The 21363-nt window shown below is 41.4% G+C and overlaps 1 protein-coding gene across 2 annotated transcripts in view; it reads right to left on the reverse strand.

The window, feature by feature from the left end:
* Positions 1-15303, reverse strand: part of LOC308139102 (histone acetyltransferase KAT5-like) — a gene marked incomplete at its 5' end in the record, with an annotated part of 30398 nt that extends 15095 nt beyond the window's left edge. Inside the window, 16 exons of one of the 2 annotated variants that reach the window (XM_080508443.1) lie at positions 5375-5409; positions 8471-8676; positions 9295-9376; positions 9485-9644; positions 9742-9835; positions 9949-10089; positions 10188-10277; positions 10396-10644; positions 10876-10938; positions 11699-11773; positions 11851-12024; positions 12635-12703; positions 13387-13526; positions 14312-14380; positions 15127-15193; positions 15274-15303. In XM_080508443.1, coding sequence (XP_080364569.1) covers positions 8542-8676; positions 9295-9376; positions 9485-9644; positions 9742-9835; positions 9949-10089; positions 10188-10277; positions 10396-10644; positions 10876-10938; positions 11699-11773; positions 11851-12024; positions 12635-12703; positions 13387-13526; positions 14312-14380; positions 15127-15193; positions 15274-15303 — 1638 coding nt within the window. In that variant the 3' untranslated portion in view covers positions 5375-5409; positions 8471-8541. Of the gene's footprint in view, positions 1-5374; positions 5410-8470; positions 8677-9294; positions 9377-9484; positions 9645-9741; positions 9836-9948; positions 10090-10187; positions 10278-10368; positions 10645-10875; positions 10939-11698; positions 11774-11850; positions 12025-12634; positions 12704-13386; positions 13527-14311; positions 14381-15126; positions 15194-15273 lie in introns of both variants that reach the window. The other variant, XM_080508442.1, reaches the window with a different exon arrangement.
* Positions 15304-21363: the final 6060 nt, after the last annotated feature.

Raw genomic sequence — 21363 nt, forward strand, 5'->3', positions numbered from 1 at the left:
GATGTATCCAAACTAGAGCCAGGAGTGAGTCTATTAATCAGGCAGCAAACACCCCAATTTACTAATTTTCCATTTTGAAGAAGTAAACTAATTATTTGTTAATTTTGTTGGAAGAAAAAAAAAAAAAACTTGATTACTGAAGATTTATTTAATTATTTATTTACTCAGTAGTCTAACACTACAAAAAAAAATTAGGAACTCATCCAACACCTAATCAATGATGAAAACAACCATAAGTGGTATAACTAATCCATACACCTCTCATCTTTCATTATCACCAACGTACTAACTCCAACTCCAAAGTAATAGCAGGCTGACGTGTAACTGAGGTGATTTGATTAGAGGAAATAATGGAAAACCAGCTGCCTCCTAATGCTACAGTTCTACAACAGCAGAGAGGATTTCATCAGGTTGACTGAGAAAACAATGGATAAGACAGTTTTGTTTGGAAAATTGCGATTAAAGGCTATTTTGTGGAAACAGATATAAAAAGATATCAGACAACAAGAGTTATTTTTTTTGCTCTTTGTCAGTAATGTGATTTGTTCAGTGGCATAAGCCTGAGGATTTTGTGATTTTCACTTATGGCACACTGTACATGGAGTTTGGAGGGACGGCAGGTGAACAGCTGATGGTCAGGTGAGCAGCTGATGGTCAGCGTGGACGGTCAGGCCGCACACAGCGAGCTCCCTGATGTCCCCGGTGCACTTTATGCAGACGTACTTATCGTTCTGTATAATGAATAACTATAGGCTGAGGAGGCAGGGTGGTTTCCAATACACAAGGTAAATGTCTGGTCAGTGTTAACCCTGACGGACAGCGAGCCCACCTTCCTGTCAGCCTAACCAGGACTACACACACACACACACACACACACACCGAAGCGAAGTTACATTGAAATATTAGACATCTTTCCTCCATCCAGTATATTTATCAGTTAAAATGCTAGTATCAACCACAGTCAATACCACATCGGATAGGGAACCGTGCCGCTCAATGGAAATTAAATGCCCCGTCCTTTGAGTGCATTGGCTTATGTAAGCTGCTGCTGCTGCTCGTCTTCCCCCCCATCAGCTCTTCATCCCTGCTTTTCTTTCCTTACAGCAGCCTATCCGGCCCCAAACGTCTCATAAATACGTCGCCCCGTCTTACACTAGACAGGGTGGTGTGGAGGTTGAGGAGGAGACGGGGGTGCAGGACTAAAGCACCCCCCCCTCCTTTTTCACTGCCACCTTGAAAACAACACCCCAATTCAGGTTGTGGATCTCCATTCCATCATTGTCTGAGCACATCACATGCAGTAGTGCAACAATCCTCTTTATCCACGCAAATCCACAGCACACCGCAGACTGATGGCTTCCTTTTATCCTTAAAAATCATGCATCCAGAATAAAGCCTGATCCTCTTTTTTTTTTTTTTGTTCCTGTATCTTCTTTCTTTCATACCCTGAGTGTCCCTCCATCCAGCCCTCTCCTCTCCTCCCCTCCCCTCCCCTCCTCCCGCCACCTTGCCCTCATCGCTGAGTCCTGCAGCCACAAGCGCTCTACAGCAAGGTTTCGCAGTGCCTTCCTGACAATGTCATAACACTGTTTTTAAGAACAATCTCGCCTCATTGCAGAGAGCACAATGGAGAGAGACAGGAAAAATGGGGGGGGGGGGTTACAGTCGGGTGATGAGGAAGAGGAGGAGGAGGAGGGAAGGAGGGCAGGCCTGGGATGAAATGCGACAAAGGTTGCGAGTTGGTTTCAAATGTACAATGTCGCGTGTGAATGGTATGCACTGGGCGCCTTAGTCCACCGAATAAAATGCAATTGTAGAGGGTGACAGCGGCACAATGAGTCCAGAGGCAGAGGGGGGGACAAACTGCATGATATGATAATGCCAAGCCATTATTTCAGACCCTCTGTCGCTCTCACACATTGTCTCTGAGTGGATTGTATGACTACACCAGCAGATGCATGCCTGCACAGAGCTAACAGGCACACACACGGCGTGCAGGGTCGTCCATCTGAATTCATTACCATCCGAAAGAGGCTGGAATGCGATTTCTCAGGGCAGAAAGAAAAGGCTTACCTCCACATTTCAGTTCTGCTCGACCCTGCCTTGTTTCATCCTGTTCCTCTCTGCCGACTCCCTCCCCTTGTCTCCCCATGACAGCATTTTTCTGCTATCTATCTCCAACGGTGAGGCTCTTTCTCCTCCTCCTTCTTCAGTTCCTCCTTTCTGATGCTCTCTTCCTCCCCCTGCAAATAAAAATAAAACCCAAGGCGTGCGCGCACTTCCTCGATCCCCGCGTCTGCCGGCTCCTCTATTCTGTTGTTAAAGTCAAGAGGCAGGTTGATTTGTGCCGTCCTCCTCCCTGTTTCTCCCTCTCGCGCTGATTCTATTCCATTCACATCACACTAAAGCCAACCCCCTCTTTCTCCTCCTCCTCCTCCTCCTCCTCCTCCTCCTCTCTCTCCCTCTCACACACAGCTTCACCCGGCCTCTCTCTCCTCCCCCCTCCTCATCTCCTTGTCAGAGAGGTTGAGGCAGCGGCGGACGGACAGCAGCGACCGAGACGAGCCGGCTCGCCGCGAACCAGACCTCAGCGGCCGCGGGTGGGAATTTCAACATTTGCTTAAACAAAATCCCCCGTGCAGCGACATGACACATGCAACCAGAAATGTGGCAGATTAGAGGATGATGCAACCCGGTATCAAGACAGCCACCTCCTCCAGGTTTCTCCACCGTTCTGTCTCTGATGGGAACAGGCGCTCGCAACATCAAACACATTCATTTCAAGTCTGCTTCTTTGGTGCCAAAACGGACACTTCTGCACGAGACAGATAAAGACACAAAAGCTTGGGGCGAGAGGTGAAAATGCCAACGTGCGTGTGTGTGTGTGTGTGTGTGTGTGTGTGTGTGTGTGTGTGTGTGTGTGTGTGTGTGTGTGTGTGTGTGTGTGTGTTTAGTTGAAGAGACCTCTGTGTACTCCACAAACGTAGCCAGTGTGGGTCGAGGTCATAACAAACAATCAAGCTGCTTACGGGCAGTGACAGTGCAGGAGTGCAACAGCCCGACCTGGATTTTCCTTACCCATCAGCCATTGCACCATCTTCACACACAAAAAAAAAAACACATACCTGTGAACACCCAATTAGTGACGATCGGGAGCAGAGAAGATGAATCATGTTGCTTAACCTATACTGCAGCAGAGCCGAGTGGCCGGCACCATCCCCCTAATTACTGCGCAGAGTTTCGTCCCGGCTGTACCATATGGCTGTGTGCGTGTGTGTGCGTGCGTGCGCATGTGTGTGTGTGTGTGTGTGTTGTGTGTGTGTTGCGAGGTCATAGTCTCTGGTCTGGGGTTTGGGGGTGGGTATAAGGGAAGGGAGGGGGAGAGGGGAGGCCTGCGTTGTTGGTAGAGAGTGTCTTGTTGAGATAAGGAAAATATAAGCAAAGGCGAGAGGTGATAGCGGTCCAAACTGTTTTTTTTTTTCTTCCCCAAGACACAAACAAACCTCTCCGTGTGCTCATCGGGAGGCGGTTTGGGATTTGCCTGCCTCCCTTTAGTGCCTGTTCGGGACTAAATATACAACAATAAGTCAAAAAGATGTGTGGTTATTTTACACATCAGGTAAACGATAAAACATCAGAAGAATCCAGCAATGCATCGTTTCTATGCAACAATGTAAAGGTTTAAAGTAACTGGTGCTATGAGGGTTAACATGTCCGGTTTAACATCCCGCACTACGTCAAAGTCTATGAGAAGTCGTACGTCAACGACTAGAAAACACATTTAAGTTGTTAAAGTTTGGTGACTGAGGGATGAAGTGAGTTTGAGAAATAGCCTCGGTCAGTGCTGCAGTGACACCATGTGGACTTTCTGTGTCAGAAATTCCTTGAAGTTCTTGGAGAGAAACTTCAGATATGGCAAAATTACACAACATTACACAAGCAGGTCTTCACAGCCTGTTTAAAAAAAATATGGTGGCGAGTGAATCTGATGCTGCTCTGCTTGATACTCACTAAACTCCAAAATGTATTTCACGTTCAGCGATGTGACAACATATTCTTATTTTAAGAGAGATGACAGCGTTTTTTTTTTAAAGAGGCTGGTACTTCTTATTTAGAGTTATATCACTATCATATTTGTTCGGTGTCTCGCATTTTCGGCCTTTACTAAAAACTTTATCCAACTTCAAGTTTAAGTGAGAACGAGTGAGCAGTGTCGATGTGTTTCAATTCTGAGAGTTACACTGTGGAACGCTCTCAGCGATGAAAATCAGCATAGCCGCTCACTGTAAACTTCCAAAAAATAAATAAATTGTGACAGTTCAGACTGATGATGAAACAAATATTGTTTATGTTGTTTAGAGTGTTTTCTGTATATTGCACATATTACAGGGATAATCCAAATAATCTATAGGATTACACATACATAAGCTACTGGCTTCAGCCTGATCCGATTTTCATCAATAAAGTGTGCTGTGTTTTTGTTTGTTTGTGTGTGTATAGCCAAACATTTTTAAAATTAATAATTTATGTATTTTTTACAAAATCGAACAGTTGCAATGTGAACTGTATTTTATTTTTTTAAAGTGCTATCTGAAATCTTCTTCAGACTAATTATTGATTACTTTACATCCTATGAAATGTCTGCAGGCTTCAGTGAATTTTTCTGGTTAATAGTACGAAAACTTGCAATATCAACTCTACCTTTATATTAGTAATGTGCTGGGTTGCACATATTTTAACAGGACTGATCGATTAAATAAGTATATTTATTATATTTAAAAAAAACTGTTAAAAATGCATTGATTTTTCAGGAGATGGATATATATGAATTATCCAGGACTTGAATGTGAAAGTTTACGACTTGGACTCAATGCTGAAGACTTTTGGTTGACAATGTGACTTTGCAAAGCAGTGGCTTGGTCAGAGCGCTGTAATGAGGCGCTGCCACTTTGCTGACCTGTTCTCTTTTTATACATTTAATGATTCAAAATAAAACTCAATACTTAAATTAAAAAAAAAAAAAAAATGCATTTATTGTCTTCTTTGTAATCTTACACTACACAAACACGTCACAGAGGGCCGGATTAGACCCGCGGGACATTTGTTTTAAATGTATTTACAAACAAAATCCTAACCAGTCTTAGATCAGGATGAAGAAAGGTGTGATGCAGGGCAGATATGAGGAGTGTGAAATTCCTCTCAGTTCTCCTGAGGCCTGATGTTGCCCGGCCAGGTGCAAGAGAGCCACTGGGTGTGATGAGTTGTGGTGTTGGGAGAGGCTGAAGCAGAGATCCAACATGCAGGCCTTGAGCAGACTGCAGTGTGTGTGTGTGCATCACCAACATGCTGGCTTAATATAAAGCAGATGACTCACCTGTTTAAGAAACACTGTTCAGTGTGTGGTGCAACCTGCAAACAAGAAACCACACAAAGCTATTTTTACTGAGCTGCCCTCAATCATAATGTCCAACTGTTCATATATGATTACACTTAAGAGAAACTACAAAGTTTTTAACACAAGGCTACTTAAGCTTAAGAGGTTTTTTTTTCTTTCTTTCTTTCTTTAAATTGAATCTTGTATCTTTGGTTACCAAACTGGATCCAGTGGAGACCATTTGTCGCTCGGATACAGTCCGTGTAGGTTGTAACTAAATACACGTGGTCAGGTTGCATGCATTTTGCTTTGAGCTTCTATATCCTGCGGTTTGAACTTTGCTAAGGCCAACGTGTTCGCAAGGAGGTTTACAGCAGCGCCTCCTCGTGGGCATCCGAACAATGTTCATGACATTACTTTGCATTGGGGAAGATCTGGAGTTTTTTTTTCTTTTTTTTCTCTAAATCTACTTTGACCTCTACATTAAAGTCAATACTGACACATGATGCACAGATGAGTCTTTGACAGACTCTCCACCGCAGAGTGAAAGGCAGGATCTGAAGAAACTGAGCTTATTGAATCTTTTTTTTATTGGTACAACCTCCATTTTCTCTGTCGGCAACCTGTTCGCTGCTGTGGGATCCTCGTGGTTTGGCAGTGCAGCTCGATGGTGGGAAGTGTTCCCTCTGTTCATGTTTTTTATCAAGGATCATCTGTATTGTCAAATTCTGGCAAATTTCCTAGTGAAGTGTAAGTAAAAAGTGTATTTGCTTTACAGAGTCCGTCTGATCATCCATACCACGCTCCCCTGGGAAATCTGACTGCAGCTGCAATCTAAAGGGCTTGAATCTTGAGAGATTCAAGCTCAGTTCATGGTTCAAGATGAGGAATTCTCCAAAGTCTGATTCTAAGTGGCTCAGTTATGTCCGATAATTTTCCTTTCAATTATTTATCAAGTCTGCAAAATGCTACACCTGCATTATTGCTGGTTTCAGTGAGAAGGTGCATCTTGCACGTGTCATAAATGTAGTTTTCTGTCTCAAATGTTCAGCTTTATTCTTTTTAAATAGTCTTGAGATTTGTTTTCTTCCCAATGAGTGTATTCACTGTTGCATAATGTTTGGAATCAAACTTATTTACCAGCTCATCGACAGATGCCTGTGGGAAGGTGGGTGTGGGAGAGAAAGCTTGAAAGACAATGAGGATTTTAAGACTTTTTTTTTTTTTTTTATCAATTCAACAGGGTTGTTGTTGTTTTTTTCATATCAAACGCTCAAATGATAGTCTCAACTGTGTTTCACAGAAAGATATACTAAATAATTTCAACAAAGAAAATTGACCATCCTTTTAGACATGTAAACAGAAAAACACAAAGTCAGATATCACTTTTAGGTCTGTTCCTGGTAATATTGTGCAGCCTGTTTGATAAACACCAAGTTAAAAAAAGCAAAACAAAATAAAAACACCTGTACACGAAATTTACATTCCTCTAACAGTTCAACATGGCTTCAGTCTTTAGTATGTACAGTCACAGGGAACAGACGTTCAACAAAGGAAACACGATTCGTCGCATTGATCTTGACGAGGGGGAATATCTGAAAGTAAGAGACGACACACCGTAATCATCACAAACCAACTGCGTCTCCATTTCTCACCAGTTCAAACAAGAAAACGAGAAAAGGATTCCATTTGGTGAAAAATAAACCTGAAATCGACCAAGCTGGTTCTTAAGCAACGACATAAAAGGCTGTTTTTTTTAATTTTCTTTCTTCAAGCGATTTTCATTGTATATTCAAATAGACATAATTTGCGAGAGTGAGACAAACTAATTCAAAATGCATGTATTTAAACGACACAAGCCTTTGTGCTGTTGGATGAATGATGCTAAAAATTCAGGCACTGGAAGAGGATCTCTACAATATCAATGTGCTGAGAAGTGATTTGAATGAGCAGGTATCGTATTTCCAAAGACACGAGTGACAGTGATTTATTCAGCATCGTCCCCGTCGACACACTCGGAATCAATTCTAAGTAATGGGAGTGTGAAAACAACTACAGGCGGCCGCGCAGAAGGAAAAATTACCCACAACTCTGAATTAAAGAATCTCTCACGGAAATAAAATAAACTTCTGGAGTGCTGACCGGGCAGAAGCTAGACGACCGCTCAGAGAATTATAGGACTACTTTTTCCACAAAAAAAAAAAAAAAGGACATAAGTTATCGTAAAAGGCGACGTCTGTGGAGGTTTTAGTGTTTGGCGGCATTTAAAAATTTCAAACTCCTGTGAATCTCACGATTTCTTCAAACTGACAAGACACCCGAGGCCGCGGCGCTCAAAACAAGCCCGAAGCGCCGCTTTGTTTCTTCTGATCAACTGTAAAAATGTGGCTGTGCAAAATATCAAGGGTCAACTCGTGAAGAGATCGACGTGATGATAAAACTCGAGTCGTCTTTGATTCTACGAGAAAGAAAACAATATATATTAAGACTATATTCTGCCAATAGGTGGTCCTGGATCCCGACGTCACGGCCCTCCCACTGAAAACCTACAGTGACGGTTCTGGAACGCCGCGCGGCGCGCTTCGCTTGACGTCTTCTACAATCACACCTGTCGGGGCTACATAAATAATTATAATTACAACCTTGTAACTTCTCAGAGGCAGGAGACAGAACTGTATTCGCCTGCGTCTCAAAACGAAAGGAAAAGGACGCCTGTGAATTTTACAAAATGTCAAGACGACGAAGCGAATCAATGTCGACTAAAATCCAGTGATCAAATCAGCATGACCTTGTTCACGCTTTGCAAATTTAGGCAATCAGTTTTTACAATATCAAAGAGACACCTTTTGTCACTTTTAAAGCACTGTTTTGGTCGTCAACAGGATCTTTTCACAACACAAATGTTTTGTTTTTTTCTTTCTCTCCCCCCCCCAACTGGTATTATTGTTCCCAGCCTCTCCTTTGTTCTCAGGTTTGACAGATTCACAATCAATCATCTCAAAGCATGTCAATCTTTTTTCTTTATCATTTCTTATCTGAAGAAAAGTCCCATTGGAAAAAAAAAAAGAAAAAGAAAAAAAGACAGTTCAGCAAAACCTTGATGTGATCCACTGTTGTTCGCGCTGTTGGCTTTGAGAAGAGTGAGCGTGCAGGCGGGGACCCGGACTCTACCACTTGCCCCGCTTGCTCCAGTCCTTCGGCGTGAAGTGAAGGCATTTGGGGTCAATGCGCAGGTGCCTCTTCTTCATCGCCTTCTCGTGGCCGTCAACAATGTCCTCTGAGAGCGTCAGGATGTACTGACCCTAAATCCAAGGGACGACACGGTCGGCGGGTTGCAATCAATCTGCTGCTTCATTATCAGCGCAAGTTAAACTCAAATCTTCTAAATTTGATCATCGAAGGCAGTTTAACATTCCGTTACGAACCACAACCTTCCATAATCATTTGAACTCGAGCTAAATAGAGGCGATAAGTGTCATCTAAATACCGTGAAATAATTTTTACTTTGTATTGCGAATTTTACAAGAATATCCTGAAACCGACATGCAATTGAAAGAAAAAAAAAAATCGAGCTTAAATCCGAGTTTTTGATAATTTCTGCATTTTCTCCGAGGAAGTTCTCACAGTGAGAAGAGCACCGGGTTGATTCCAGGTTTGGAGGCGGAGTCGACATGTTCTCCCTTTACATGCTGGGCGACTGGCTCGAATTGTAGGATTACAAGTTATTTACTCTTACGTATGACCTCAACATCCTGACACATGACCAATGACTAGAAAATGCTGAATTTCCAACACACACACAAAAAAAAGATAGATAATTTGTCATCACGGTTTCTAGAAATCGAATTTGTCCTCAGAGTGATTTTCATATTCAACAGAAGTGGGTGTCTGAACTGTTCCACTGCACACTGGACTCTCACCTTGTAATAGTTGATTAAGTTGAGGTACTGAAGTGTTGAAATAACATCTTCTTTCTTTACGCTTGTGATCTCACTGATCTCGCTGCACAGGAAGGGAAAAAAAACAAATGAGCATTTTCGTTTAGTGATTCTCTGAAAACAGGGAAAGAAGAATAAGAAGAACGGGGAAAAAAACAAGAAAGTGTCATACTTGATGGTGATTTGTGGCCTTTCTCCGTTGTCAGGCTTCAGGTCCATGAGGATTTCCAAGATGGTCTGAGACCAGTAGGAGCGATACGACAAGAGGCCGAGGTCAGAGAGCGGCTTCTCCGGAGTGCCCGTCTTCCCTTCTACCTTGGAAAGCTCGTAACCTGGAATACGGAACCGGATCAGAATACAATTTGTGATAAAAAAAAACCCCAAAAGCATTTCAACGATCAATTCTAGAAAAAATGAACTTGAACTTACTGAACTCGATGAGCAGTTTGCCGTAACCTCTTCGCTGGTAAGGAGGCAACGTGAGGATGCAGGCAACGTTATAATCTTCGGTTGATTCTTTTTCCTGCACAAGGGAATCAAAAGTGACTCCTGGTTAGACTGAGGACGGGTTCCAAGAGGCGACGAAAAGACTAAATGTGCACAATTCACCCAGAATCAGTTGCAAACTATTAGTACCTTAGAGAAGTAGCCCACTATGTGAAACCCTTTGGAGTCGTACTCCGTCATTACATAGAAAAGGAAAGGGTCTGTGTCGTAATACAAAGTTTTGTGGTCCAGGAAACACTTTGCAAGTAAACACAGGTTCTGGGAATAATTCTGGAGGAAGCAAAAAACAAAACAAAAGCGATATTAGTCAATCTTAAATAGATCAACAGCAGAAATACTGGGAGGAGATAAAAGGCGCCGTTACTGACTTTGTTTTTCCTGCCGTCAATCTCAAAGAATGAGATGGTGCCTTTGCGGTAGATCTCGTTGCCGGGAGGATGTCTTAGATTACATTTGGTCTGCGGAAAACCATACGACAGACTTACAGATATCTGAAACGCTCATAAATCGCCAGAAAAAATTACAAATAATAAAAGAAATACTTCTTACAGCGTGTTGATCCAAAGAGTTTCTTACCAAATGTCTCTGCAGACATTTGAGGCTTTTGAGATACTTGAGACAGAATTCACAGAGGTAGAGGATAGGCAGGGCGGTGAGTTCCTGCGGGTACGGCGAGAAGTACCAGGGCTTGAGGCGGTGCCGTCCGAGCTCTATGCACTCGATGTTCTTCATGCGCGTGACGATGTCGTCGTGGCTGCGGTCGGACACCAGACTGCCCGTCATGCGGGGTGCCGTCGGGATGCCGTCCGAACTGTCCTGCGAGTCCTGGAGGAAAACCATCACATTTACACATTTCTTTCTAAAGTTGTCCATTAATCATTCAAATTGAGCTAAAATCCCCTTGATTATATGCATTGTAGGATTCCCCCCCCCCCCCCTTTTAAAATACATTGTGATATGTAAAAGTAACCGCTGTGTTATTGGACCCCACTGAGGCTCAGCTGAATCTGGAAAGCGACACACAATCAATGGGCAACAACAAGAAATAAAACGAACCTCTGGCGGTGGTAGAAAGACGCTGGCACTCTGTGGGTTGTTGTACTGCAGAACCTTTATCATCTGGCAGAAAACACACAAAAACCCCGGCTTTTAGAAACTGACAAGGGGAATAAAGTGCTTGGAAGGAGCGCTTGGAAGCAACATTCGCATTTTTTTTTCGTGGCAACTGGAGGCAGTAGATGTTAGATCAGGGTTGAGGAATAGAAGGGACTGCAAATACAAACATGGAATTCATGACCCTAACCCTAAAAAAAATAATAATAAAATATATCCTCACATTAGGAGTAAACATGTCTCCTGTGTGAAACCAGTATGTCTGTTCTGGGACAAAACTGAATGAACACTGAATATTGACGAGAACTGAAACGAGAGGCCAAGATAAATACATTTTTAAAATGCACAAAAATAGAACCTGCAAAAAAAAAAACGAAACAAAAAAGAGATGAGGAAAGTTTTGCACTTCCCATAATGTTAATTGTAAAATGACAACCAACATGAAGATAAAAACAGCGATGTCCGACTTTAAACTGACAATCAGGACGTGCAAAGGAAATGTTTTCGAAGAAATTATTTTTAATACTCGGCTTGAAACTCCTGAGTGTAAATACAAGAGAAGCACTCGTCTTTTATTAAGAGAAAATTAAAAGGACAACAGTGTTTTCTTTGTGCAGCTGCTGTGTTAAAATGTAAATGATTTAGTCCCGCAATCCACAGAACAATGATCCTGTAACTCCATCCTTGTATTTGTGTTTAAGTGTTCCTAATAAAAACTATAAAAACATGGATCTAACAAAGTAGTTCAAATACAAGTGTCACTCACCTCATCATTTCCCCCACAGTTCGCCTTCCGTTTCCTCCCGGGCTGAGCGGGGATGATTCGTCTGGCGTTGCCGTTCTGCCGTTAGAAAGTCGTTTAGCGAGCAAAGGACAAAGAGCTCAGACACGAGAGGAGAGGAGGGACGTTCTTTTTACCGTTGTGAGCGAGGAGAGCTGGTCATGGTCTTGGTCGCGGGACTTGTAGGGGGTCGTCTCTCTCACCGCGGGGAAAACAGCCGCCTGAGGGGCTTCAGCTGGAGTTGACAGGGTGGTCACGGGGGCGGCGGGGGATACCTGAGCTGGCACGGGGGCGGGCTCCACTTTCCTCTTCTGTGGCAAACACATATGGTCAGACACGTGGCCCTCGACCAGCGGACATATACCAAACACTGAATCACACATTTGTCTCGGTTGTTTGGCCTGACCGGAGGCATCTTATTGATTTTTTATTTTTTTTTAAACCCAACAACACAAAAAAAAAGTCATGAATGAAAGCTGGGAGCGCCAGTTTTGCCTCATGTACAAGTGTCTTGTTATATCATTCGTTTTTACACTGACGGGAGCCAAAACTGTGTTGAATAGCCACAGCAAATCAAATTGAAATGGTTTTTTTGTCCAATGTGAAGTAAACCCCTTTTAAACCTGGTATTAAGATGTGATGAGCACAGGCCAGACTTCAGGAGGCTGATTTACCTTCTGCACTTGTTTACTTTAATGTTGCTTACAGGCGAATCTACACGTCCTGTTGTGCCATCGAGCTGAGATATGTTCCAGTGCAAACGTAACATACGTCATCCACACAACTGGATCCACATCGGGGCTCCATCTATCTGCAGTTCTGTGCAGTTTCAGCCCACAGCGATCACGTCGGACAGATTTTAACACCGTGGTTTAAAAGAGGTCTTGGGTCGTGTCTGGAATGGGTAAATTCAACTTGTACCGGCGTGGGCAGGGTTTTGCCTCTGGAAGGAGCTGTGGCAGTTTGTAGGTTGAGATCGAGACTCTTCCTCTGAATCGAACAGAAAGGAAGAGAAGGGAGAGGATTAACCGACATTCACGTTAACCCTCAGGCTGTAACTCAGCTACACACTGTACACACGCACACATACACACAACTCAATTAGTGACTCCAGTACTGATCGACACCTGATATGGATACTGGAAAAAAAAAAGGTGTGTGGGTGTCATTTCAATAGATGGTTAGTAGTAGACTGATTGAAGATGTTTTAACTTTAAAATGTTTTGCCGAGTTATCTTTCTAAAATATCGTGATTTGAAGTGCAAAAACTGCATTTCCTGTTGGGAGACTTGAACGGAGCAGGTAATACAAAACAATCATGTAATCAGCATAACGTTTGTCAAATATCTTGTTAAGAGGCTGAGCTCAGATGGTTGTATTAATGAACAGTAATCACATATACTAACATGTTAAATCTTCAATCATTATCAATGTTATCACTGAATTACACTGTACACGTGATCAATTTTTGCACCAACACAAAAGGACTATTTACCAAATCTCCCTCCTTTAATCCACTGATCACAGCCACATTAACTTTTATTATTACATAGTTGCTTTTGCATCTGCCAACAAACTTGAATCAAACTGTTGGTAAACCTCCTAATAATATACACCAACAACGCAAAAGCTGCTTATTCTGATAAAAAATATCTGAAATATTTAACACTCACCACCACTTCTCGCTCTGGAGAGCTGGGACGGGAACCTGGAAGACCGTTCTTGGTTGGCGTTTTAGCTTCTTTCTTAGGAAACTGAAGCTTCTTCATGTCCAGCCGGTCCGATGTGACCCATTCGTCCAGGCGCTTGTTGACTTTAGACAGAAGACATTTTACACCGTTGTGACGTTTGTCTGATGCAATTCATTCATTCAAACTGACAGTAGGTAATGAGTGGATGGAGAATAAATCAATTCCAAAATTGCTGTTATTATACTTCATTTCTAAAACACGAAGAGCTTTATTGCCTTAATTCCACCTTGACAACAAGCAGAAGGGGAACGGCGACAGAAAGGGGTTGTCTCTGTAGTTTTCAAACCAATCCTAATAGGTCTAACAATCAACTCGTGGTGTAACGCATATTTCTGCATATGAACAGACACAAGAGGAACATGCTGAATATGATTCATGGACAACAGGCTGAGCCACTCAGTTATGAGGTGGGAATGAACTTGGGGGGGGGGGACAAGACCAGCTCCACGCAGTACTGCACACTCTTGTTAATAAGCCATGGCTGGAGCGAAACCAGCGAAGCAGGAGATCAGTGTGAGCTACAGACTGAGAGCAATACAAGTGTACATAACAGCCAGGTAGCACTGGTGTGTTGCGTCTCATTCCCAGCGTTCTGAAAGTGTGTTTTGTTGTCTTTATTCCCTGAAAATATCACTCTCATTCATAAAAACAACACTTGGTCCACAAAACTATTTTTCTGAACATAAACCTTGTAAAAAAAAAAAAAAAAAAAAAGGGGGTAATTTAATGTTTTCTCATGATAAGAGTTGTCTCATGTTCAGACCAATAAGGTAAATCATAATTCCTATCTCGGGTGATAAGAGAGAGAAAAATCAAAAGCAAGAAAAAAAACACAAACTTTACTTACAGTCGATGTAGTGAACATAGAAGAGCTTTCTTGAGGACACTTCCTTCACGCTGAGAATTTCTGCCAAAGCTGTGAAAAAGCAGAACATGAGCAAAAACTTTGTATATTATTTTCATGTCAACACTACAGAAGCACACTGGGCTGTGTGGATCACAATAGCATGTGTTTATTGCCCCATTTGTTTATTGCAGCGAGACAACTTGTCCCACGGAGACGATAAAACATCCTTGATGTTTGTGTTTACCTTCTCGGACCTCCAAAATTAAAGTGTCTCGTGTGACAAGAATTAGTTGTGACAAGCTGTGAAAAAATTCCTCATGTATAAAGCCTGAAAGTCCAAATGATTATAATTGACGTTTATTGTAATAACGTCTACGTAATAGGCAAATTTGAAGTTTTAAAATAGTATGCCTGAAAATGATAACGTATATGAGCCTGGCTTGAACTAAAGCGATACGGCCGGTCTAATAGAAGAAACTCTGTTTTTGGAGGCAGAAAAGGTTGAATTTATACTGATAACAGATGTGATGGATTTGTAAACATCAGCCTGGTGTCACATGGTTCTCGCCTCCTTCGTGATAATAAATTGGGGCTTTTAAGATCATGTCACTGAGGGCTGTCTGGCAAGATATGCGAGTGAATAAAAGTGTCTCGATCAGAGTCGAGGGTGAAAGCTGGGAGGCAGTGCGCGTGTCCTCGGAGTGTTTACAGCTCCTCACGAGAGGCCGCGGCTCCCTAACAACAGCTGAGGCGCGTTGCTAACGTTAGCTTAGCATCGGGAAAGGGGGAGAGAAAAAAAAACGGACAACACTCACGCCACTCGTCTTCGTGTTCTTGGTTTTTGCGAAGAACGGGAAGGCGACAGCCCTCGACGATCTCGACCTGTACAAAACAACGCGTTCATGTTAGCCACAAAACCAACCAGTGTCCGTAAAATAACGTAATATATTTGGAAAACGTACCGATGATGAGTTGTCCGCCATTTTCGTCATCTGTGAGAGCAGGAGCGGGGTGTTGTGGGAAAATGCCGGTCCGCGACAAAGACGATACGAAAGTCAAGATGAGTTCGTCGAAACAAACCAACGTCGTAAAACCAACCAGGAAGAAGGGAGGTTTTCTTATTTAACAATGTCAATTAACCGACGTTGATTTCACTTTAGGGGGAATATGAAATCAATTAATCTTATCATCTAACAAGCACCATTTTGTGCGATAGACTCGGTTATCTCCCTATCCATAAACATTTTTATCAAAGAAGTCGAAACACATCGTAATACAACAATATGGAAACACAACAATTATTATTGCAGACAAGACATTTCATTTTGTTTCATTCTGTCATTACAGTAGTAATCTGGAAGATAAAATATTCAGTTTAACAAATCTTTTATGACCTTCTTATGGTTTATTTATTCTGCTTCAGAATCACACTTTGTTATTCCTGCGCTTGCCTCAGCTCTGTTGTCGCATTGGGGGTCAAAACAGTGGATTCATTTGACGTGAAACTGCTTGAACACATGGCCTTCAGGTCAGGAAAAAACTGTTGTGTTTTCCTCAGCTTTCTTATTACACCTTGAATATGAAATTCAACAGTCCATTAGTAGTTTATACATTACAGCAGAAGACAGATGGTCTCAGAATAATGTACCCGCCCCATTTTTTTTAAAATCTTATTTGCACACGTTTATTCACCATTATCTATTTCTCGTGGCATGGGTGCCAATACAGCTGCTGTTTAATTATTATTATTATTATTTTTAACATGTTCATTAATACATGAGCTCGAATTGCATTCTTTTCATCTGCAGGTTTCTGAATTGAAGATGGGTCAAGTGGAGGATGCACAGCATTTGTGTTCACCCTGCAGTTTTATAGGGTTAGGGTTTGAGTTGAAAGTCAGTTTAAGTGTAATCCTCTGATGCATGAATAATGAAAGCCTTGATTTTTTTCTTCCTTAAGTGTTTTCATTCTTCTCAGGACATGAAAAAAAAAAGTTATAGAAACATCTACTCCAGTGTCCAACATGCGCTTCAGCATTCAACATAAAACTTACTGTAAAAAAGAACAACTTGCTAGCAATGGAAGTGGGACGCAGACAGTATCAAGTACCTTGGAGTTATTATACACAAACACCTTACAAAGACTACTGGCTACTAAATGCAAAAATGTAATCTGACATGCAAAGGTGGAACATTATATATTTTCTAGATTTGCATTCTCAGATAGATTCCATTGCAAAACTTTTCAATAAAAGAAAGATATAGGGGGAATGAACCTTCCATGTCAAAGAAATTATAATTATGCTGTCCAGTTGAGATCATTGATGTCCTTGTGCTCTCCTGTTTATGCCAACTTGATGGAAAGATATAAAAGGGACAACAATTCAAGGGATTCCAATTAGAGCCCTGGTTGTTGATTCCAAGCTGTGAGACCAAGTTGGCTTCCCAGACAAGCACATATCACACGTGATGCTTTCAGTTTGGAATAAGTCCATCAAGCTTTGTAATCTTGAAGACCATTCATAAAATGTTACAGTGGTGTGCATACGATTCAGAATTTACTCCTAATAATTATGACAACGGATACAACGGATTTAAGAAATAGAATCCAACACACTTAACTAATTATTACTCCTTTGTCCACCCAAAGCTTTGGAAATCTAGACCCAATAAAGGCTACAAGCTACAGGCACATTATACAGAATCCACATAAGGCCTTCTGATTCACACCAACGCTTCACAGTCGCTCAGCAAGGTTTGGATCATCACTGGAGCAACAATACCACCTAGTGGGCTTATGAATACTTTCCACCCTGAACAAAATAAAACTGCTGTGGACAACTGTCACAACAAAATGGATTTTAGGTCATGTAAAGAAAATATGGGATCGATTGGCGTTCAGCTGTCCAATCCGTCTCCAGCATTGCTTTCGTGTTTGAATTTGCTCATGTTTAATTTGAGGTGTAATGAAGAAACGGATCTATTTCTTCCAGCCAAATAAGTTAGTGGATGAGTGTTGTGTTTTCCACATTGAACAGCAATTCTCCTGTGTAATTTCTATGGTTGATTCCTTTCCCCATTTTGTTTTAGTTTATTTAATGTTATTTACCTTTCAGTTTATAGAGGCTCTGGTACAGTATAGAAACAGTTTTTCTTGCACTTTTCATTGATAGACTTCAGCCACATTTTTAATCACTGCATTGCACTCCACTGATATTTACCCCCCTAGAGTAATATCTAATTTGTAAATATCTGATGAAGTCTTCATTTTCTAGTTTAAATTCCTCCCTAAATTCTTCAAAGCTTTTAAATGTTTTGCTCTGGATAAGTGTGCACAGTACAGTGATTCTTTTGTCATTCCATAGTTTGAAGCCATCATCATTAATCAGATCCCTGTGGGACTCCACAACAAAGGGCAGCACAAGAGAAGGAAGCTTTACCAAGCCGAACAGAAAAAGATCTGTCTGATAAATTAGACGTGATGACTTAAGAATAAAAAAAAAGAGTACAGGCAGTGGCGGCTGGTGATACATTTCTTAGATGGGGCTCTTCATTACATTACGATGTGTTTATAAACCACATTACCACAATCTCACCTATTTTTTTTTAGATTGACAGTCCTCAGTGATGAAACATTGTAGTTCTTTTAAACTTTGTGGCATAAATTAATCACTAAATTACGTGAGCAAATCATCTCAATTAGCAATGACAAAGGTTATAAATTTTCTTTATTATAATCCTTGAAACAGCGTTCAGTATACAGAAGTTGCATTTGTTGAGTTGAGAAACCATAAATTGAACAGAAAATGATATATATATAAAAGAAAAAAGAAATCAACCAAAATAAAACAACTATCAGTGTGAACCAGTTTCCATTGTCCATCACTCAGGATGAGTTTGAAAATAAAAGCTTTCTGTGGTGATAGTTTGCATTTCATTATTTACCATGCATGATAGTGTGCACAAAGGTCTGGTGGCTACTTATAAAGAACTGATACAGCTGTGAAAAGGATATATAAAAAATAAATAAATGTCAAAGAGACTGTGGGAGATTTTGGTATGAACATGTACTCATCAGCTGCATGAGGCTTACCTTTAGAAACTGTTTGATAAAGCTTGATTTAGCTTGATAATACTAAAATTAAAAAGATCAAAGACAGTGGATGATAAACATCCATGTTTTTTTTTTTTTTTTTAGCACTTTCTTCACGAGAAGCCTGAAAAAAAAAATCATTCCCAGTCCAGGTCAGAAGAAGGACAATAATTATATCCTTTTGTTCTACAGGCCTTGAGCGTTTGGACAGAGTCCCGCAGACTGCACAATGCTACCGCTAATTATCTCGGCTCTGTTCTTGAGCTGGACTGTTTCTGTTCATGCAGTAATGTCATAATCAAAGGTCTTCTATTATTGCCTCTGAAAGAATTTAAGGAAAGAGTTATATCTCTAAGAACTGAATTGAACTGACCCCCCTCCCCATGCTACACCTTTTCTGGCACCGGCTTGAGATCCAATTATCTTGGCAAGGTCTGATGTTAAAATGTACGACATCTGTCCAGTAGCACAAGCTCAAATGGCACTCTTTCATTTCATTTCTTGTCATGGTGCATGTGTCCCTCAGATCAAACTACTTGGACAATTTACAACTCTAAAATCAGAATATGTCACAAAGACAACAAAAGAAAAATTCAAAACTTCTGATTGCAGTGTCACACTTCTTTGTTCCCTCCTTGAGAGTTAAAATAACTTTGGATGGTTATTGCACATAGGAAGTATAGAACAGAAACAAATGAGCCACGATGGATGGAAGAGCACTGAGAGGTATGACAATTAAACTTCACAATGTGGACTATTGCTATCAATGACAGGATCGAAACTTCTGTCTGTCGTGTCGAACAGTGAAGCTGATCATTAATTACTGATCTGCAAACTGATCCAGCTGCTTCCTTAAGAAGACTGCCGCTCACTTTACGTACACAATGATACTCCTGGTTGACTGTTATATCAGCTCACTTTACACCATCGGGCACATTTCATACACTTTTATCTTATTGTTATTATCTTTCGTTCTTTTTTTAGCCACAGCAGTGGCTAAAAAAGTCCACCGAGTCCATTGTTTCTAAAAATATTCGTTGGAAAGAAGAGGATTTGTACCTCCTCAGACATGGCAGGATATTTACATTTGGGCTGGGAACTAAAATCATGATGATATACTCTGAAATTTTATATTTCACAAATGTCATTCCTAGATTGAACATGCAACAGTCGGTTGCTGTTTTCGTGTTATACTTTGAAGCAGCGCTTGTCTCATGGATATATAAAAATAAAATTAAATACAAATAAATAAATGGGAGAAAAAAAAACATACACTGAAAAGTGCAAATGTACATTTGTTTACAGCATGACATATTCACTGTACAATCATTGGTTATATACTCACATTATTTTATGCATTATAATAAGGATTACTAAGTAGCATAGTTTGAGTAAGAAATATTTCATAGCAAGTCTATTTGAAAATATTTGCATTGCCTTGTGACTAGGAGAGGCTTTTCTAACATTGCTGAGGTGTGTGTGTGTGTGTGTGTGTGTGTGTGTGTGTGTGTGTGTGTGTGTGTGTGTGTGTGTGTGTGTGTGTGTGTGTGTGTGTGTGTGTGTCCCAGCATACATGTACTGTAGGTAGACATGAGGTGTGTGTGCAAACAAATAAAGCAGAGGAAAACTCAAATCATTCTAGTTCAGAGGCACAAAAACCTGCCCGGCCAGCATTTCAAGTATCTAGCATTGTTTTTGGACAACACATGTCTGTCAGACATCAGCAAAGCAGAAAAGGAAGAGGGAGGAAGATTTGGGGTACTTTCGGTCGCAGCTCGGGGAGGAGGCAGCTAGAGTCATATTAGTGGAAACAAGCATTTCAAAGAGTTGTGTCAAAACAGTGACACTGATTAGAGAAACATCACATTTTCTTTTTTTTTCTTTTTCTTTTTTTTAAACTGTAGTACAGTATACTGTTTGCTATTGCACTTCACTCACACACCAGTTCCCTCTGCGATCAAGACAGCGTGCCGGATCTGTTCGACAGCTGTTCGCCTGCTTTCACATTTTGCTCCAGGTTTTTGCCGAACACTTGTTTATAGCAGAAACAAACTTCAGTAAGAAACTGTCTTGCTTGCAGGTATGGCCATGGAGGGGGGGGGGGGGGGGTCCATATTAGTTCATATCTGCTCCAAAGTTTCACAAGCACTTCATCCCCCTTTGTCAAAATGTTCGACCACTGTCAGCGACGGGAGGGGAAATGCTGCAAAAATAATCCACACCGGAAGAGGAAAGCAGAGAAGGTCGTCCACTGGCAGTCGGTTTCTTTACATCGCACTCCGCGGAGACAAGTTATCGGGTTCTTGGCAAAGATATCGCATGAGACCATCGTGCAGGAGAGCGAGATAAGCCGCCGTTAGGCAAGGAGGGCATCCATGTAGAAGAGGGGAAATCTTGTTCCTGGATCGTTTTGTTGTGTTTGGACCAATCACGTACCGACTCGCTGGGTTCGGATGTTGACCTCGGACTCGTTCTCAGGCACTGGATTGACAAGCTACAGTTTACTGGACACTCCTGCACCAAGACGCATTCATTATATGGCTCCACTTCAGAGTCCGGGCTTTGGCTCGTGACTCATTTTTATCGGAAATGACAAACCCAAACATGCTGTCTGGTTCTTTGTTGGCTGTTCTGGTAATTTATGGTGCAGATACACAACGGTATAATATTTTCTTTTAATCTTTTGAGAAATGATGTTGCCTTGTGGTCAACTCGTAATGGGCAGGAGGATAGAACAACTATAAATATTATTTTTCTTGAACAGCAAATAATTTCTGTCTGTGTTACACTGTACAGTTAGGGTAATGATGCAGCACAGATTTCTGATGATGATATGAGCTGGATTTGTCTTTGTATATGTGGTCGAGACAGAGGAAGAGAGACTATATGGTTTCTTACTATCTCACACTGTCGGGATATGCACGAGCATCCAAATCCATCAGTGGCTGCGTTGGGAAACC

This window comes from Blennius ocellaris (genome assembly GCF_963422515.1).
Source record: "Blennius ocellaris genome assembly, chromosome: 14".
In the NCBI taxonomy this organism is placed as follows: Eukaryota; Metazoa; Chordata; class Actinopteri; order Blenniiformes; family Blenniidae; genus Blennius; species Blennius ocellaris.